The sequence below is a fragment of the Aotus nancymaae genome, unplaced genomic scaffold (genome assembly GCF_030222135.1).
Source record: "Aotus nancymaae isolate 86718 unplaced genomic scaffold, 86718_ANA_hifiasm-v0.15.2.pri h1tg000028l, whole genome shotgun sequence".
NCBI classification, from domain to species: Eukaryota; Metazoa; Chordata; class Mammalia; order Primates; family Aotidae; genus Aotus; species Aotus nancymaae.
The window spans coordinates 4,816,378-4,836,035 of NW_026988441.1; the positions used below are offsets into that span (position 1 = coordinate 4,816,378).

The following is a 19,658-nucleotide window of genomic DNA, read 5'->3' on the forward strand; positions in this document are numbered from 1 at the left end:
ACCCCTTCCCACCCTGGCTGCTGACCCCCGGGCTGGGAGATCGTATCCCCAAGTGGGACTGCCCTTCCACCTGGACCCAGACAGGGCTGCCCTTTCCTAGTCGATCCAGGTGCTGGATGAACTGCGGGCGGCTGCTCTGGTCTCTGCGGCCTGGGTCAAAGCAAACTTCATTTTATTGTCTTGCTCCCCCTCTTCCTCTCCCCCTAGACAAACTGGACGAAATCCTGGCCGCAGCTCAACAGACCATCAGTGCAAGCGAGAGCCCTGGGCCCGGTGGCCTCGCCTCCCTGGGCAAACACCGACCCAAAGGCTTTTTTGCCACTGAGGTAGGCGGCCTGGTGTGGGGAGAAACTTGCAGGGGAGCCGCGGTTCACACACCAACCTGGAACCTCTCTCTTTCCAAAACCCTCCTGACGCCCCTGTGCTTTAAGGCTCGTCCTGGGGAGGCGACACGCCTCCTAGGGTTCCCTCCTTTCTCTCAACTTTAGGGACCTCCTTTCCTCCTTATCCCCTTTCCCCAAAATCCCATCTCTGTCCTTTTCTGTCTCCACTTTCCAACCCTGCTGTCATACTTGCTCTCTTCCCCTGCCTCTTTCGATCCTTCTGCGTCCCATCTCAAAGGTCTCAGGGAACACAAAATGGTGTCACGGATGGAGTCTCTCCTGGCATAATAATAGATGCCCAACACATAGTTCTTATTAAAATATGAATGGTCATCTCTATGGCCACTCTGTCTGCCTCTCCCCACAATAAGAGGCTGACCTGTATGGGGTGTTGATAATTTGGGGGACACTGCATTTTATTTTTAAATTTTCATTTATTTATTTATTTTGAGACAGAGTCTCACTCTGTCGCCCAAGCTGGACTGCAGTGGGGCGATAGCAGCTCACTGCAACCTCTGCCTCCTGGGTTCAAGTGATTCTCCTGCCTCAGCCTCCTGTGTAGTTGGGATTGTAGGTGTGCACCACCATATCTGTCTAATTTTTATGTTTTTAGTAGAGATGGGGTTTTGCCATGATGGCCAGTCTGGTCTCGAACTCCTGGCCTCAAGTGATCCACCTGCCTTGGCCTGCCAGAGTGCTGGAATTACAGGTGTGAGCCACTGTGCCCAGCCAGACACCGAATTTTATAAATTATCTCATTTATTCCTTAGACTCATCCTGGGAGGTACACCAGGTTGTTAGCCCATTTACAGAGGGGGAAACTGAGGCTCAACGAAGGAGGAGGGATTCTAACCCAGGAAGGCAGCCCTCTGAACCCATGGTCCTGCCACAGCTCTGGCTCTCATGGTGGGGTCCTGCTGGCACCTTCCTGGCTGTCACCCCTACTGCACTGGGCTGTGTGCCTTCCCTTCAACACATTCCTCACCAGGCCCGCCAGTGCCACCCCTGACCCTCCGGCTGTCTCCTCCAGAAGCCACACTCTGCCTTACCCCTCCCTTCCCACTTCCTTCTTCTCTGCTCAGGCCCCATCCTCCAGCCACATCCACCACCTAGTGGTCAGGGGTCCATTGACTCTAAAACTGGGTCCTTTGGCTTTTAGGGGGTCATGGATCTCTTTGGCGGGCTGCCATAGTCCTTCTCAGAATAATGCTTATAAATGCATAACATGAAAGGATAACAAAAGAGGCCAGTTACGCTAAAATATAGTTCTCAAAATATTTTTCTAAAGCAAAATTTGTGATATCACAATATCATCTTTTTTTGTCAACATGGTAGACACTGGCGCTGGATCTTAACAACTCTAATTTCAAAATCACGAGGAGCATAAACACTATTTTGGGAAATCTGCACCACTGTGATGGGATATGGAAATATCTGTGATTCCTACTGGGGATACAGGCATGGGTCTTGCTGAAACGAGGATGGTTTGCCGCTTACATATTTAATTGAGGAAAGGTTGTGTTTTTGTTGGAGGATAATGAAAATGAAGACGTGGTTTTTTTTCCTCCACAAGTGCACAGGCCCGCTGAAGTCTTTCCACAGTGTGGATGTTAGAAACTGCATTGTGCTCTGGAGGGTCTCATGCTTTTATAAAAATCAAGAGCAGGGGACAAATTTTGTACCAGGACTCCTGGAATTTCTTTCTGATTTAGAGGCAGAAGGTCCTTGGCCACCTCTCAGGGCATGGCAAATTGTCCTGTTGGTAACAAGTCTTCATTTTACAACAGTCCTTGGATTCTCAAGGAATTTGCAATCCTTGAATCTGTTAGGGTCAGATTCCCATGCCCACCTCTCCCCGAGTTCCAAGGTACATGGACATTAGAGCCGGAAGGATGTGGCTTCAAATCCTGACTTCCTCTAACTCACTTAATTTCTCTGCAACTCAGTTTCCTGCTCTGCAAAAGAGTGTTGAAGCTGACCTTGCTGGTTCTTAGGAGGATTAAATTGATGAATCCCAGCACAGCAGGCTCTCCACAAATAGAAGTTTCCATCTTTCCCCATTTCCCTAGTCTCAGAGATGTTTTTCTAGATGGTTTCTCTGATCTAAGACAAGTCCTTCCCCCATTCCCCAAAACTCACACCTTGGAGTTTTTGAAACTTCACATCTAGCTCTGAGTTCCACAGACTCCGAGGCCATCCCTTGGGGACATTGTTTGGAATCTAGTCCAGACATCAGCTCTTATTTCGTAATCCTCTCTACTGCCTCTTTTTCTCTTTCTCTTTCTCTTTCCTGAGGCAGTCATTTTCCAGCCTGCTCTTGAATGCCTCTGAAGATAAGGAGCTCACCACCGCCTGTCGCAGTTAGTCTATATGTGGATGGTTTTTTTTTGTTTTGTTTTGTTTTGTTTTTTAAAGATGGGGTTTCAGTATATTGGTCAGGCTGATCTTGAACTCCTGACCTCAGGTGATCCGCCCACCTCAGCCTCCCAAACTGCTGGGATTACAGGCATGAGCCACTGCGCTCGGTGTGGATGGGTTTTTAACAAACTTCCTCCTGGATAGGTGCGGTGGCTTGCACCTGTAATCCGAGCACTTTGGGAAGCTGAGGTGGGCAGATCACCTGAGGTCAGGAGTTTGAGACCAGCCTGACTAACATGAAGAAACCCCATCTCTATTAAAATATAAAAATTAGCCAGATGTGGAAGGTGCCTGTAATCCCAGCTACTCAGGAGGCTGAGGTGAGAGAATCGCTTGAACCCGGGAGGCGGAGGTTGCAGTGAGCCAAGATTGCTCCATTGCACTCCAGCCTGGGTGACAAGCGCAAAACTCCATCTCAAAACTAAACAAAACAAAACTTATTCCTTATGTGGAGTTCAAATCTACCTCCCCTGGGCTCTTACCTTTTCTGTCACAGTTTTCTCCTGTGATCTTCTATCCTCACTCTCCTGGCAGCAAACCCTCATAATTCCTCAGCAAACTTCTTCACAACCAACTACAAAGAAGGAAAGGGCAGTACAGAGACAGAGAGAGAGAGAGAGAGAGAGAGAGCGCAAGCGCATGCACATTCCCATTTTGTGGAAGATGAAACAGTCTTAGAGATTAGCATTCACTTGCCTGAGACCTCCCGGCAAGAGTGTATGTAATCAGACAGAACCAAAGTCCAAGATCTCTTCCTCTGCATCGTGGTTTCTAGCATCCGCACTGCTGAAACAGTTGGCCCTCATGATCCCCAGATTCTGTGTTTGTGAATTTGCCTACTTGCTGAAATTTATTAGAGCCCCAGGATCAATACAGGAAGGGTTTTGGGGGTTATTCTTGGACATGGGCAAAACAGAGAAAAATCTGGGGTAGCCCTATGTGCGGGCTCCCGACGAGGCGGAATGAGGCTGCCTTCTCATTTCGGCTCCTATACTGTGAACGAGTGTCTTTTCTCTGTCTATTTAGTGCCACGTGCTTTGCATCCTTGGGCTTTTTAGTGGTGACATCAGTGTTTAAAAGGTCCCTCCAAGTATGGTGCTGAAGAGCTGTCTAGTGTTCCTAAGTGTGAGAAGGCCGTGATGTGCCTTATGGAGAAAATACGTATGTTAGAGAAGCTTCATTCAGGCATGAGTGAGAGCGCTGTTGGCCAGGCGTTGGATGTGAATGAATCAACAGTATATATTAAATAAGGCATCATTCCACAGAAACACGCACAAAACAAGGTTATGTATTGATCGGCTGAGGGAAATGTGTGGCAACCCCATAGAACATAACTACTGCAAATAGCCACAATTGCCTGTATTGGGGGCTGTGTAATTCTTTGTTGTAGAAGCCTGTCCTATGCATTGTAGGATTTTAGCAGCATTCCTGGCCTCTACCGTCTGGATGCCAGCAGCAAATATTGTCCAATGTCCCCTGGGGGGCAAGACCACCTCTAATTGGGAACCACTGTCCTATATTATTCTAAGGTTAAAGAGATTTTCAGGCTCTGGTGCAGCAGCTCACATCTGTAATTCTAGCACTTTGGAAGGACGAGGCTGGCAGATCCCTGGAGCTCAGTAGTTCAAGACCAGCATGCGCAACATGGCAAAACCCTGTCTCTACTAAACCCCATCTATATCAGCCGGGCCTGGTGGCTCACACCTGTAATCCCAGCACTTTAGGAGGCCAAGGTGGGTGGGTCACCTGAGGTCAGGAGTTTGAAACCAGCCTGGCCAACATGGTGAAACCCTGTCCTATTAAAAATACAAAAATTAGCTGGGCAAGGCGGTACATGCCTGTAATCCCAGCTACTTGAGAGGCTGAAGCAGGAGAGTCGCTTGAACCCGGGAGGCAGAGGTTGTGGTGAGCTGAGATCGCCCCATTGCACTCTAGCCTTGGCAACAGAGCAAAACAAAACTCCGTCTCAAAAAAAAAAAAAAAGGAGGTCCACCATGACTCACCAGTGATCCCTGTGTATGCCTCCAGAGACCCCGAAACACCAGAGACCCCACACTAGCATATCAGACTGAGTATAAATCTCTGATAAACTAATTAGAGCAAGTCCTGTTTCCATTAATTCAACAAATGCACAGAGCTCCTGTGAAGTGCCAGGCAGCCACAGTAAGGTCTGCCCTGTGTGAACCCAGTTACAGGACAACCAAGATCCTAGCCCTCGGGGAATTCACTCTCTGAGCTCCAAAGGTCTCCCAAGAGGAGCCCAGACACCAGCCAGTAGTAAAACCAGCTGCCCACCTGCCCCCACCTCCTAGAAATGAAACTCACAGGCACTCCCCTGAGTTCTGTGGGACCTCCTTTCCCTCTGTGACCAGGGCAGCCATAGTCATTTGCCCTGTACATCCCTCTCGCCTCTTCTCTTGCCTCTTGGATCTGCCCTGGGCCTTCCCCAGGCCCCCCTCTCATGTTGGAGGCGCTCTCTGCCGCCTTCTCTGCTCCTTCCCACCTGCCGTCTTTATCTTTCCCACTCTCCGAGTCAATGCAGATGCCCCTTCATGAGGTTTCTGCATCTTGGTGGCCTCTCTTGGCATCTGGTCTTGTTCTTGTGTCTCAATTTCCCGTTCACGTCGGCTCCTCTCCCTGTCACTCTGCATCTTCCCTCTGGTCTAGCTGCAGTGTGGGGGTGCAGTATCCCTGCCCCCCCACCCCAGGCATCTTAGGTCAGGTCTGCACAAAAGTGAGCAAGAGCAAAGCATTATATAAGATGCCACTATTGGCCGAGTGTGGTGGCTCACGCCTGTAATCCCAGCACTTTGGGAGGCTGATGCAGGAGAATCACTTGAACCCAGGAGGCAGAGGTTGCGGTGAGCCGAGATCACCCCATTGCACTCCAGCCTGGGTAACGGAGTGAAAAAAAAAAAAGATGCCACTGTGTAAGGACTTGGAAGCTGGGAAATTTCAACCCTCTCTAAAGGTGCGCTTTTGCATACAACCTAGGGCAGGTGGGGAGGAAGACCCTCAGGTGCCAACAGCGGGGGCGCAGAGCCCGGCAGATCCACCCTAGGTCAGGACATCTCTTGGGCTGTCTCCTCTTAGGGCTCTGCTGTCCATCCAACCCTCGGCATGGCTTTGGCTTTCTTGGCTACTGTCTTTGTCACCTGTCACTGACGCCAGAGAACTCCCTTGCCCTCCAGTCTCTCAGTCTGAGAAGTCTCGCCCTCTCGAAGTTGCACTCCCTGCTTCTGGGGTTCCCTCCTGGGGCTGCGCTGGCCCTCTCCAGTCAGGGCTGCCCTCCCTCCCGCCTCTCTGCGCTCCTCCTGCTTCCCATCTCACTCTCATTACCCTCTGTCTCAGTCCACATCTCTCCCCCTTCTAGGCCCCATCTCTGTCTGTCCCTCCTCCTCTCTCACTTTCCCCATCTTTCTCTTCCCATCCCTCTCTGTTTCCCCGCCCCCCTTCCCCCATCTCTGTGTTCATCTCTGTCTCTGTCTCCCCATCGCTGTCTCCCCATCTCTGCCTTTGTCTCTCTGTCTCTGTCTCCTGATCTCTGCATTTGTCTCTCTGTCTCTATCTCTGTCTCCCCTCTCTGCCTTTGTCTCTCTGTCTCTCCATCTCTGTCTCTCTCTCCCCATCTCTGCCATTGTCTGTCTCTGTCTCTCTGTCTCTGTCTCTCTCTGTCTCTCCACCTGTGTCTCTGTGTCTCCTTGTCTCCCTGTCTCTGTCTATCTCTGTCTCCCCATCCCTGTCTCTTCAGTTGTCTCTCCGCCCATTCTCTCCTCATCCCCTGTCAGGGCAGCTTCCCTATCAGGAGTTTCCAGACCCTGGTCAGCCCCAGGACCTGTGCTGCCACTGAGGCACCAGGCTCACGAGGTGACGGAGAGCTGGGCCTGCGGGCGACTCATTGAGTGGTGTCTGCCCGGCAGCCGATGACGTTACTCACGGCTGCGCACTCTGATTGGCTGTCCCTTCTGCGCGGGAGCGAATGCTCCTGTTGATTGGTGGAGTTCAGGTGCTCCCTCGGCAGTCAGTGCGACGCCCCCATCAGACAGTGTTATGGCCCCTCCGTCAGTCTGACATCTCTCCTGTTACCCTGACCCTTCTTATGTCAAGCTTTTTGACCCTTCCACTTCCACATGGCAAATCTTTTGTCAGTTTGCAAATCTGACACCTCCTCTGTCACTCTGCACCCTCCTCCGTCGGGGACACCCCTCCCCTCTCACTCTAACCGGTTTCCTGCCACTCTAAGCCCTCTCCCGTCACTCTGATGCCTTGCCTGTAACCCTGACCCCTCCCCATCGCACTGACACCCCGCATCACCCTGACCCCTCCTCATCACCCTGATGCCTTGCCTGTAACCCTGACCCCTCCCTGTCACACTTACACCCCCATCACCCTGACCCCTCCCCATCAGCCTGTTTCCTTGCCTGTAATCCTGACCCCTCCCCGTCACACTAACACCCCCATCACCCTGACCCCCCCCATCAGCCTGATTCCTTTCCTGTAACCCTGACCCCTCCCCATCACACTGACACCTCCCATCACCCTGACCCCTCCCCATCAGCCTGATTCCTTTCCTGTAACCCTGACCCCTCCCCATCACACTGACACCTCCCATCACCCTGACCCCTCCCCATCAGCCTGATTCCTTTCCTGTAACCCTGACCCCTCCCTATCGCACTGACACCCCGCATCACCCTGACCCCTCCCCATCAGCCTGATTCCTTGCCTGTAACCCTGACCCCTCCCCATCACACTGACACCTCCCATCACCCTGACCCCTCCTCATCACCCTGACCCCTTGCCTGTAATCCTGACCCATCCCCATCACTCAGACCCCTCCCCATCACCCTGACCTGACCTGAAAAATGCTTTTTATCTCTCTCTTGTTAAAGAAGTATTGGGGCTGGGCATGGTGGCTCACGCCTGTAATCCGAGCACTTTGGGAGGCCAAAGCAACAGATTACTTGAGGTCAGGAGTTCGAGACCAGCCTGGCCAACATGGTGAAACCCCGTCTCTACTAAAAATACACACACAATAAAATAGCCAGGCATGGTGGTGGGCACCTGTAATCCCAGCTGCTCGGGAGGCTGAGGCAGGAAAATCGCTTGAACCTGGGAGGTGGAGATTGCATTGAGCTGAGATCACACCATTACATTTCAGCCTGGGTGGCAGAGTGAGACTCCATGTCTATATATATATATATATATGGAGTAGGGGGTCTCAGCCAAGTTGGCAGCCTCCACAGTCTTAAAGACCCAGAATGCTTCTCAATTTCTGCTCCACCATCCTAGCCATGTTTCCAACTGCAGACTGGTCTCATAGTCCAAACTGGCTGCTAGAACACTAGCTATTGCACCAGCATTCCAGGTAGCAGGAACAAGGAAGGAAGGAAGGAAAGGCAGAAGGGCAAAAGAGGGCACCTTGCTGCCTCTTGAGTTACCTCCAAGACCCCAAATGTAACACGCAACACTCTCACTTGTGCATCTGGGTTGGCCTTCCTTAGTCATATGGCCACACCTAGCTGCAAAGGAGGCTGGGAAGTGGAGTCTCTCAAAAGGTGCCAAATAAGATTGGCATTTTCTTACCAAGGAAATAGAGTAGAATGAGTATTGCAGTGGGCTGCATGCCCAGGAAGACAGACAGTAAACAAGCAAGCAAATAATTATGATGACTCCAAACTGGCATAAGTTCAGGGAGCTATGACAGAGTAACAGGAAGAAGCCTCTCCAGAGAGGAGACATTGGAGCCAAAATCTGAAGGAAACTCGAAACTTGCAGATCCCACCCAATCCCACCCTTCTGTCTGACCTCATCTCCCACCCCTCAGCTCCCAGTCTTTTTCCTGTTCCTCCTGAGCCTGCCAGGCTCGCCCTCACTTCAGGGCCTACTGTTCCAGCTGCCTGGAACACTCTTCCTCCACACATGCTGCCTCCTTCACCTCCTCCAGGAGTTTGCTCAGATAATACCTTCTCAGTCAGGCCTTCCTTGACCACCTCATTTTATTTATTTTGAGACAAGGTCTTGCTCTGTTACCCAGGCAGGAGTGCGGTGGCATGATCATAGATCACTGCAGTCTCAAACTCATGGGCTCAAGGGATCCTCCCACCTCAGCCTCCCGAGTAGCTGGGATAACAGGCACATGCCCCATGCACCACTAATTTTTTAAAAAATTTGTTTTGGTAGAGACAGGGTCTTGCTATTTGCCCAGGCTGGTCTCAAACTTTTGGCCTCAAGAGAGCCTCCCGCCTCCCAGAGTGCTGAGATTGCAGACATGAGCCACTGTGCCTGGCCAGCCCTTATTTTGTTTTGTTTTATTTTATTTTATTTTATTTTATTTTATTTTAGACAGAGTCTTGGTCTTTCGCCCAGCTGGAGTGCAGTGGTGCAATCTCAGCTAACTGCAAATTCTGCCTTCCAGATTCAAGTGATACTCCTGCCTCAGCCTCCCAAGTACCTGGGACTACAGGCATGTGCCACTACACCCAGCTAATTTTTTTGTATTTTTAGTAGAGATGGGGTTTCACCATGTTGGTCAGGCTGGTTTCAAACTCCTGACCTCAAATGATCCACCGCCTTGACCTCCCAAGTGCTGGGATTACAGGCAAAAGCCACCATGCCCGGCACCAGCCCTTATTTTAAATTACATTCTCCCTCTCTCTTGCCCCTTACCTCCATCTGGCCCATGTTATATTTTATGAATTTATTTTGTTTATGGCCTGCTTGCCCTTCCTGTGGTCCAGGCCATTTGTGTAATTTGTTGCATCTGCAGTATCTGTCACAGTCCCTGGCATAAAGGAAGTCCTCACTAAATATTCCTGGAACGAATGAATCCATGAGGCAAACATAGGAATAGTCCCTGTCAGGGAGGGAAGTGCAGTGAGAGGCGTGTAATAGAGACTCCAGGAAAGTCTGGACTAGAACCAATACAACTCACTGTGATGACGAAATGTTCCACATTTATACGGTCCAGTTTGGTAGCCATCAGCCACAGGTAACTGTTGAGTACTTCAAATGTGGCCAGTGCAATGGAGAAATTGAATTTTACAAATTAGTTTTAATTAATTGAAATTTACACTTGTCTTTTTGGTTTGTCTGCAGAGTCTCACTCTGTCATCCAGGCTGGAGTGCAGTGGTACAATCGTAGCTCAGTGCAGCTATGAAGTCTTGCACTCAGGTGATGCTCCCACCTCAGTCTCCCAAGTAACTAGGATGACAGGCATGTGCCACTAAGCCTGGCTAATTTTTTTTTTTTTTTTTTTTGGAGACTGAGTCTTGCTGTATAACCCAGGCTGGAGTGCAGTGGCATAATCTCGGCTCACTGCAACCTCCGCCTCCCTGTTTCAAGTGATTCTCCTGCCTCAGCCTCCTGTATAGCTGGGATTATGGGTACGTGCCACCAAGCCCAGCTAATTTTTAGTATTTTTAGTAGAGACAGAGTTTCACCATGTTGGCCAGACTGGTCTCAAAATCCCGACCTCAGGTGATCCCCCTGCCTTGGCCTCCCAAAGTACTGGGATTACAGGTGTGAGCCACCACACTGAGCAACTTTTTTAATTTTGAATTTTTGTAGAGACAGAGTCTCCCTATGCTGCCCAGGCTGGTGTCAAACTCTTGGGCTCAAGCGATCCTCCCAAATGTTGAGATTTCAGGCATGAGCCGCCATGTTGGCCTGAAATTTACAGTTGAATGGCTAGTGGCTACTGTACGGGGCAGGGCAGGCCTAAAGGAAGGGGGTAGCCAGGCCCGGGTGAAGGGCTACAATGACTGAGCGTCCCCAAGCACAGCACAGAGCCCAGTGCAAGAATGTTCCACGCAGAGTCTGGGAGGTGAGAATTCAGGGAACCTGGAATGCTTGTGAATGGCTGGAAGAAAGGAGCAGGAGGGGGCGTGGTGGGAAGTGCAGGCAGTGAAGGTTCATCTCAAAGGTGAGGACTTCATTCCGAGAGGGTTTCCTTTCTCTGCACTTCTGGTCCCAAAGATGGAGAAGAAAGAGACATGGGGTGACCTGGCAGAAGCTGGGGAGTCAGGGCCCCGAAGTGCTGGACCTTGGCTGATGCTCTGTTACTCATCTGACACCTGCAGAACAGCAGACCGTGTGTGGGGACAGAGGACTCAGTAGGAAACTGATAAAATCACTACCCTACCTTCAGGCAGGTTTCACAATGACCTCCATGAACCTTAGGCACTTTGGCTCTTCTGCATTAAAAAAAGAAAAAAAAAAAAAAAGGGCGGGCCGGGCGCAGTGGCTCACGCCTGTAATCCCAGCACTTTGGGAGGCCGAGGTGGGCGGATCACGAGGTCAAGAGATCGAGACCATCCTGGTCAACATGGTGAAACCCCGTCTCTACTAAAAATACAAAAAATTAGCTGGGCATGGTGGTGCGTGCCTGTAATCCCAGCTACTCAGGAGGCTGAGGCAGGAGAATTGCCTGAACCCAGGAGGCGGAGGTTGCGGTGAGCCAAGATAGCGCCATTGCACTCCAGCCTGGGTAACAAGAGCGAAACTCCGTCTCAAAAAAAAAAGGGCCAGCATGGTGGCTTAGGCCTTGTAATCTGACACTTTTTGGGAGGCCAAAGTGGGAGGATCACTTGAGCCCAGGAATTTGAGGTAAGCCTGAGCATTTCAAATGCCCAGTTTTTTTTGTCTGTTTGTTTGTTTTGAGGTTTTGCAGAGGCAAGACCTCCCGTCTGCAAAAAATTCAACAGTGTCTCACACCTGTAATCGCAGCACTTTGGGAGGCCGAGGCAGGCGGATCAGAGGTCAGGAGATCAAGACCATCCTGGCTAATGTGGTGAAACCTCATCTCTACTAAAAATACAAAGGAAAAAAAAATTAGCCAGGCTTGCCTGTAGTCCCAGCTACTCGGGAGGCTGAGGCAGGAGAATCGCTTGAACCTGGGAGGCGGAGGCTGCAGTGAGCCAAGATCATGCCACTGCACTCCAGCCTGGATGGCAGAATCAAAAATTAGCTAGATGTGATGGTGCCTGCGTGTAGTCCCAGCTACTCAGGAGGCTGAGGTTGGGATCACTTGGGCTTGGGTGAGCCGTGTTAACGCCATTGCACTCCAGCTCTGGCTCAAAAAAAAAAAAAAGTTTAAATTTTATTATTTTTGTTGCTTCGAAGATGGATATTATCCAGGTAGATTTTTTTTTCACTTCCACTTTGAAAATAAATTAAAACATTTTCCCTAAACGCATCATGGGCTCTAGACACTGTAGGTGCGATGCCTGCGATGCAACGGCCTTGCCTTCAGGGAGTTTCTGGGCTACTGGAGGAAACAGGCAGCCAGTAAACAACATGGGTTCTGGGGAAGAGATGCTGTGAAGGAAACGGGATGGAGGGAAATGCAGTCCGGGAAAGGGGCGGGGAAGGTCCCGTGAGGAGAACTCAGCGCTGGAGAGGAACTGTGACAGGAAGAGGGAAAGCCGCTGCAGAGAGAAGCGAGCTTACCTGTGTTCTCAAGCCATGGTACACCCGGGGCTGACATAGGAGAAGGAAGAGGTGGAAGTGGAGGGGGACGAAGGGAGCAAGTGGGACATGGGAGAGGGGCTGGGTCCTGGGTGTCTTTATGTGCGGGTTTCCCTAGAACGGGAGCCTGAGGTGGGGATTCCTGTGCCAAGGGTTTGCTAAGAGGGGATGCTCAGGGAGTGCGGGAGACTGGCTGGGGCATGGAAGGTCAGCAGGTGCAGTTCCCGCTGGAGTCTGCCTCCAGCCTGATTCCATGGGGAGTTCTGGAGTGGGAACCCGTGGGGTCAGGCCGGGCACGCCGGCTTTAGTGCTGCCTTGGACCTCCGTGTCAGTCAGTCGTGGGCTGCTCTGAGAGGCAGGGGTACATAATGGACTGGGTGAGTCCAGGACTCTGAAGGAGGGTGATTCTTCAGGGCCGCAGCAGGTGGCAGTCCCAGCGGCCGGGGAGGGGTGGGATGTCACATGGCGGGGCGGCTGCAGGGGCACCTGCATGGAGAGTCTTGTCATGGAGGGTCTTGTAGATCAGAGTTGGGAGCTGGGTCCCCTCCGTTCTCCTAACTACATGGGATTTCAAGCAGGGGCAATTGCATGCTTTTTGAAAGATGCCTCCGACTCTTTTGTGGGAAACAGATGGGCACAGGGTTGGAGATCAAGAATGGCAGCTGGGAGACGAGGCAGTAGGCTGCTGCCGCCATCCTGGAGAGCACTGGTGGGGACCTGGACATGGGCAGTGGCTGGAGGAAGGAAGCAGAGCGAGAGTGGACGGAAAGTCTGCTTTCTTCTCCTTTCTTTCTCCCTCCTGCCCAGATGCAAGGCTTTTCTTTTCCCCAGAATCTCCTTTCACCTTCTTTTTTGTTGTTGTTTTGAGCCGGAGTCTCGCTGTGTTGCCCACGCTGAAGTGCAGTGGTGCAATCTTGGGTCACTGCAGCCTCCACCTCCCAGGTTCAAACGATTCCGGAACCTGAGCCTCCCAAGTAACTAGTATTACAAGCGCCGCCACTACGCCAGGCTGATTTTTGTATTTTTAGTAGAGACAAGGTTTCGCCATGTTGGCCAGGCTGGTCTCGAACTCTCGACCTCAGGTGATCCTCCCGCCTCAGCCTCACAAAGTGCTGGGATTACAGGTGTGACCCACCGCATCTGGCCACCTTCCACCATCTTCTTCACACTGCTCTCCCTTCCCACAGCAGCTTAGGGAAGAAATAGGAGGCAGCTGTAAGGGGAAGCCACGAGCCTTTCTGCACTGACTGATCTTTCTCTGCTATCTTTTCTCTGTCTCCCCCTCTGACTGCCGCCCCAAAGTCAAGCTTCGATCCCCACCACCGTTCCCAGCCAAGTTATGAGCGTCCTTCTTTCCTGCCTCCAGGACCTGGGCTGATGCTCCGGCAAAAATCTATCGGTATGCCACCCAGAAGAGGGGATGTGTGGGCTGGGGGATGCCAGAAGGGCGACAATTTAGGAAAAACGAGCAGACTTGGGAATGTTCTCTGCTTCCAGAGAGACCATAGTTTCATCAAATTGGGTCAGAAGTTCAGGCTTTGGAGATGGGTGAACTTGGCCCAAAATCCTGGCTCCTCTCCTGCCCAGCTGTGTGAACTGGGCCAGGTGGCTTCACTCTGTGGGCCTCCAGCTCTGCATCTAGAGGATGGGAATGTAGTGAGCTAAAGCCCCCGCTCCAGCTTTCTGATTCTTTCTCTTACACACAATTCCATCCATTCATTCATTTTGCAAGTGTTTACCGAGTGCCTCTCACAGGCCAGGAATCATTCTAGAATGGGGATGTGTCAGTGAATAAAACAGACTAAAGGTTCCTGCCCTCCGGGGCTTGCTTTCTAGCAGGGGAAGACAGATAATGGATTATAAGGATGATAAGCAAGAAAATTATATAGTACATTAGCAGTGGTACGTGCTATGGGGGAAAAAAGAGAAAAAAATAGTAGAGTAAGGTAAGAGAGATCAGGAGTGCTGGGGTGGGGGGTGGGGGGCGGCGCAGGTTTGACCTAAAACCTAGAGATGAAGTAGGGGGTCATGAGGCTCTCTGGGAGTAAGGCATTCCAGGCAGAACGAACTGCCTCTGCAAAGGCCCTGAGGTCGGTCTGAGTCTGGTGCACGTACAGAACAGGGAGGAGGCCAGTGTAGCGGGCGCCGAGGGAGCACTGGACATGAGGGCAGAGGGGGGACAGGGCCCTGATCCTTCAGGGTCTGGGGAGTCACGGTGAGGACTTGAACCTTTGCTCTTAGTGAGGTGGGGGCATGGCAGGGCTCTGAGCAGAGGAAGGACGTGAGCTGATTTCGGTTTTAGCAGAATCTCTCTGGCTGCTGTGAAGGGACTAGAATGAAGGGGGCAAGCTGGGAAGCCCAGGGACCAGAGAGGAGGTGACAGTTACTGCTATCCAGATAGGAAATGATAGTGGCTGACCCAGGGTGGTGATTCTGGAGGGGTGAGATGGATTGGATTCCGGATACATTTTGAAACAACAGAATTTGCTGGTGGATTGGATGTGAGTGATATGAGGGAGAAAGCCACGAAGGGTGACTGCAAGGTTTTCAGTCTGACAGCCTGAAAGGACAGAGCTGCTGTTTGCTGCCGTGGTTGGGGGAGACCGTGGGCTGGGAGGAGTCTGTTGGGGAGGAGATCGGGATCTTGGGCTGGAGCCTTGGGAGTCTGAGATGCCCATGAGACAGCCAGCTGGGTGTGGGTATTTGGATATAGAAGCCCGGAGCTCAGGGTGGAGGATGGGGCCGCAGGATAAACGTGGGTGTCAACAGCAGAGAGGCAGTGAATGAAGCTGGTCACAGGTTGTGAGGGAGTAGAGTAGTCAAAGGCGAGAAGAGGGTCGAAGTCAGAGTCCTGGCAGTGAAATAAGCAAAGACTTAAACTCCTCCACGGCTCCTGGAGTTGTTTTTCCTTGATTACATCCAGCTTTTCCCCAGCTCCTCGATTTCAAAGTCCATCAGTGTGAGTCTTGCAGCTGTGGGGTCTACCTACTTTCATCGTTTACCTGATTTTTTTTTCCCTAGAGATCTGCTCCCTTTTAAACTTTAGCCTCATCCTAAGTGGTTCTCTCTGTAGAATCACAGCTTCAGTGTACTGGTTGCATTTCTTTCCTGCATATATGTATAAAGAAACACGTATCTATGCATAAACACGAGACTATCCCTTCCCAGCTCAAACCACTCAGTGGTTTATTCACTGAGCTTTTGAACGGAATTTTTTAAAGAAACGGCGCCCCCTCCTGGCGTGGGGAGGAAGCTCCGCTGAATTTCAGTTTCCTGACCTTGAGGACCTTGTGGTTTCCGGTTGTGCAGTGCACAACCTGTACCTCTGTATGATGCAGATTTGGGTTTACCCCAGCTGGGGAAGCGCCGGGCGAGTCCACGTGAAGTTTTTAGCATATACTGGCTGCCATTCTTTTTCTTAGTATTACCGTTGCGGTTCTATGGGATGGTGGAGCAGGGAGACCCTCCCTCCCTCCTGGCCCCTTCCTTGATCCTCTCTATCTCCCCAGGGGCAGCAGAAGATGACAGACCTTACCTAGCACCCCCAGCCATGAAATTCAGCCGCAGCCTGTCTGTGCCTGGTTCGGAGGACATTCCCCCGCCACCCACCACGTCCCCACCGGAGCCCCCCTATAGCACACCTCCAGTCCCCTCCTCCTCAGGCCGCCTCACCCCCTCCCCCCGGGGAGGGCCCTTCAACCCCGGCTCTAGTGGCATCCTTCCCGCCTCCTCCCCAGCATCCTTTGACGGGCCCTCCCCTCCCGACACCCGCGTGGGAAGCCGCGAGAAAAGCCTGTACCACGGCGGGCCCCTGCCCCCCGCCCACCACCACCCGCCCCACCACCACCACCACCACGCCCCGCCGCCGCAGCCCCACCACCACCACGCCCACCCCCCTCATCCTCCCGAGATGGAGACAGGCGGCTCTCCCGACGACCCTCCACCCCGCCTGGCGCTGGGGCCCCAGCCCAGCCTGCGAGGCTGGAGGGGCGGCGGGCCCAGCCCGACCCCCGGGGCCCCGTCCCCGTCGCACCACGGCAGCGCGGGCGGGGGCGGCGGCTCCTCCCAGGGCCCGGCTCTGCGCTACTTCCAGCTGCCCCCGCGGGCGGCCAGCGCGGCCATGTACGTGCCCGCCCGCTCGGGCCGCGGCCGCAAGGGCCCGCTGGTTAAGCAGACCAAGGTGGAAGGCGAGCCCCAGAAGGGCGGCGGCCTCCCGCCCGCGCCGTCGCCCACGTCCCCGGCCTCCCCGCAGCCGCCGCCCGCGGTGGCCGCGCCCTCGGAGAAGAACTCCATCCCCATCCCCACCATCATCATCAAGGCCCCATCCACCAGTAGCAGCGGCCGCAGCAGCCAGGGCAGCAGCACCGAGGCAGAGCCCCCCACCCAGCCCGAGCCCGCGGGAGGCGGCGGCGGCGGCGGCGGCTCCTCGCCCAGCCCCGCCCCGGCCATGTCGCCCGTGCCCCCGTCCCCCTCGCCCGTGCCCACCCCCGCCTCGCCCAGCGGCCCGGCTACGCTGGACTTCACCAGCCAGTTCGGAGCCGCCCTGGTGGGGGCGGCCCGGAGGGAGGGGGGCTGGCAGAACGAGGCGCGCCGGCGCTCCACGCTGTTCCTCTCCACCGACGCGGGGGACGAGGACGGCGGCGACGGCGGGCTGGGTGCAGGGGGCACCCCGGGCCCACGGCTGCGCCACTCCAAATCCATCGACGAGGGCATGTTCTCCGCCGAGCCCTACCTCCGGCTGGAGTCTGCGGGCGCCGGCAGCGGTGCGGGCTACGGCGGCTACGGGGCCGGGAGCCGAGCCTACGGGGGTGGCGGGGGCAGCAGCGCCTTCACCAGCTTCCTGCCCCCGCGACCCCTGGTGCACCCGCTGACCGGCAAGGCCCTGGATCCCGCCTCCCCGCTGGGGCTGGCCCTGGCCGCCCGCGAGCGAGCGCTGAAGGAGTCCTCGGAGGGCGGCGGGGCCCCCCAGCCCCCTCCCAGGCCCCCGTCGCCCCGCTACGAGGTCCCGCCGCCCACCCCGCACCACCACTCTCCCCACGCCCACCATGAGCCAGTGCTGCGTCTCTGGGGGGCCTCCCCGCCGGACCCCGCGCGCAGGGAGCTGGGGTACAGGGCCGGCCTGGGCAGCCAGGAGAAGTCCCTTCCCGCCAGCCCGCCCGCCGCCCGGCGCTCCCTGCTACATCGCCTGCCGCCCACAGCCCCGGGGGTGGGGCCCCTCCTGCTGCAGCTGGGAACGGAGCCCCCGGCCCCGCATCCCGGAGTGAGCAAGGCCTGGAGGTCCGGAGCCCCCGAAGAGCCCGAGCGGCTGCCGCTGCACGTGCGGTTCCTTGAAAACTGCCAGCCCCGGGCCCCTGCGGCGAGCGGAAGGGGGCCTCCCTCGGAGGACGGGCCGGGGGTCCCGCCGCCCAGCCCACGCCGGTCCGTGCCTCCCTCCCCGACCTCCCCGAGGGCTAGCGAAGAGAACGGGCTGCCCCTGCTGGTCCTGCCGCCGCCCGCCCCCTCGGTGGATGTGGAAGACGGCGAATTCCTCTTCGTGGAACCGCTGCCTCCGCCCTTGGAATTCTCCAACAGCTTCGAAAAGCCGGAGTCGCCCCTCACCCCTGGGCCTCCGCACCCGCTACCCGACCCACCTGCCCCGGCCACCCCGTTACCTCCCGTGCCACCCCCGGCTGTCGCCGCAGCCCCTCCCACCCTGGACTCCACCGCATCCAGCCTGACATCCTATGACAGCGAGGTGGCCACCCTGACCCAGGGGGCCCCCGCCGCTCCTGGGGACCCCCCTCCGCCAGGCCCGCCTGCCCCAGCAGCACCGGCTCCCGCTGCCCCACAACCTGGCCCAGACCCTCCGCCTGGCACGGATTCTGGCATCGAGGAGGTGGACAGTCGGAGCAGCAGTGACCACCCGCTGGAGACCATCAGCAGCGCCTCCACGCTGAGCAGCCTGTCTGCCGAAGGTGGTGGCAGCGCCGGGGGTGGGGGCGGGGGTGGGGCCGGTGTGGCCAGTGGGCCGGAGCTTTTGGACACCTACGTGGCCTACCTGGACGGCCAGGCCTTCGGGGGCAGCGGTCCTCCCGGCCCGCCATACCCTCCTCAGCTCATGACTCCCTCTAAGCTCCGGGGCCGGGCGCTAGGAGCTGCTGGAGGCCTGCGGCCTGGCCCCAGTGGGGGACTCCGAGACCCTGTCACCCCCACTAGCCCCACCGTCTCGGTGACAGGGGCTGGAACCGATGGGCTGCTGGCCCTGCGCGCTTGTTCAGGACCCTCCGCGGCGGGCGTGGCGGGGGGTCCGGTGGCTGTAGAGCCAGAAGTCCCACCGGTGCCCTTGCCCACGGCCTCCTCTCTGCCTCGGAAGCTGCTGCCCTGGGAGGAGGGCCCGGGCCCACCGCCACCACCTCTGCCCGGGCCCCTGGCCCAGCCTCAGGCCTCAGCGTTGGCCACAGTTAAAGCCAGCATCATCAGTGAACTCAGCTCCAAGCTTCAGCAGTTTGGGGGCTCCTCAGCTGCCGGCGGCGCTCTGCCCTGGGCCCGAGGAGGCAGCGGGGGAAGCACAGACAGTCACCACGGGGGAGCCAGCTATGTCCCCGAGAGGACTTCCTCCCTGCAGCGGCAGAGGTAAGCAGGGGGATGGTGGCCAATAAGGGAGGCCACAGGGCTTGATTTCATGGGTACCAGAGTCCGCCTTCCCCATGGTTGTGTCCCTTTAGGGTCTCAGGGTGGCAGAAAGGAAACAGAAGCCAGGCTGGTTGCTCTCATAGAAGCGCACTTTCAGATACTTTTTCTCTCTTTTTTTGGGGGGGGAGGGGCGGGAAGACAGAGTCTTGCTCTGTTGCCCAGGCTGGAGTGCAGTGGTGCAATCTCCTCTCACTACAACCTCCACCTCCCAGGTGCAAATGGTTCCAAAGCCCCAGCCTCCTGAGTAGCTGGGATTAAGATGCCCACCACCACACCCAGCAAATTTTCATATTTTTAGTAAAGGCAGGGTTTTGCCATGTTGGCCAGGCTGGTCTTGAACTCCTGACCTCAAGTAATTCACCCCGTCTTGATCTCCCAAAGTGCTGGGATTAGAGGCATGAGCCACTGCGCCTGGTCATGGCCAATTTTTCTTAAATTTTTTGTAGAGACCAGCTATGTTGCCCAGGCTACTTTCAAACTCCTGGGCTCAAGCGATCCTCCTTTTTTGACCTCCCAAAGTATTGCGATTACAGATGTAAGCGACTGAGTCCAGCCTTTAAACTTCCATTTATCTCAGTAGCTTCTGTTGCCTCTCCCCATCACCATCACAACCCATATCCCATAATGAGCAAAAAGTTATTAACAAAGGAGACTGGAGTGAGACCTTGCTTATGTTTGTTTCTTTGGTGAGGAAACTTCTTTCTGACAGTCCCTGAAAT

The 19,658-nt window shown here is 54.8% G+C and overlaps 1 protein-coding gene across 3 annotated transcripts in view; it reads left to right on the forward strand.

Annotated features, from left to right (window-relative positions):
* The window catches only part of SHANK1 (SH3 and multiple ankyrin repeat domains 1), a 58,820-nt gene that overhangs the window by 33,796 nt on the left and 5,366 nt on the right, over positions 1 to 19,658 (forward strand). For all 3 annotated transcript variants that reach the window (XM_064380995.1, XM_064380994.1, XM_064380996.1), the window contains 3 exons: positions 208 to 326; positions 13,570 to 13,666; positions 15,777 to 18,879. In XM_064380995.1, coding sequence (XP_064237065.1) covers positions 208 to 326; positions 13,570 to 13,666; positions 15,777 to 18,879 — 3,319 coding nt within the window. The remainder of the gene's footprint in view (positions 1 to 207; positions 327 to 13,569; positions 13,667 to 15,776; positions 18,880 to 19,658) is intronic.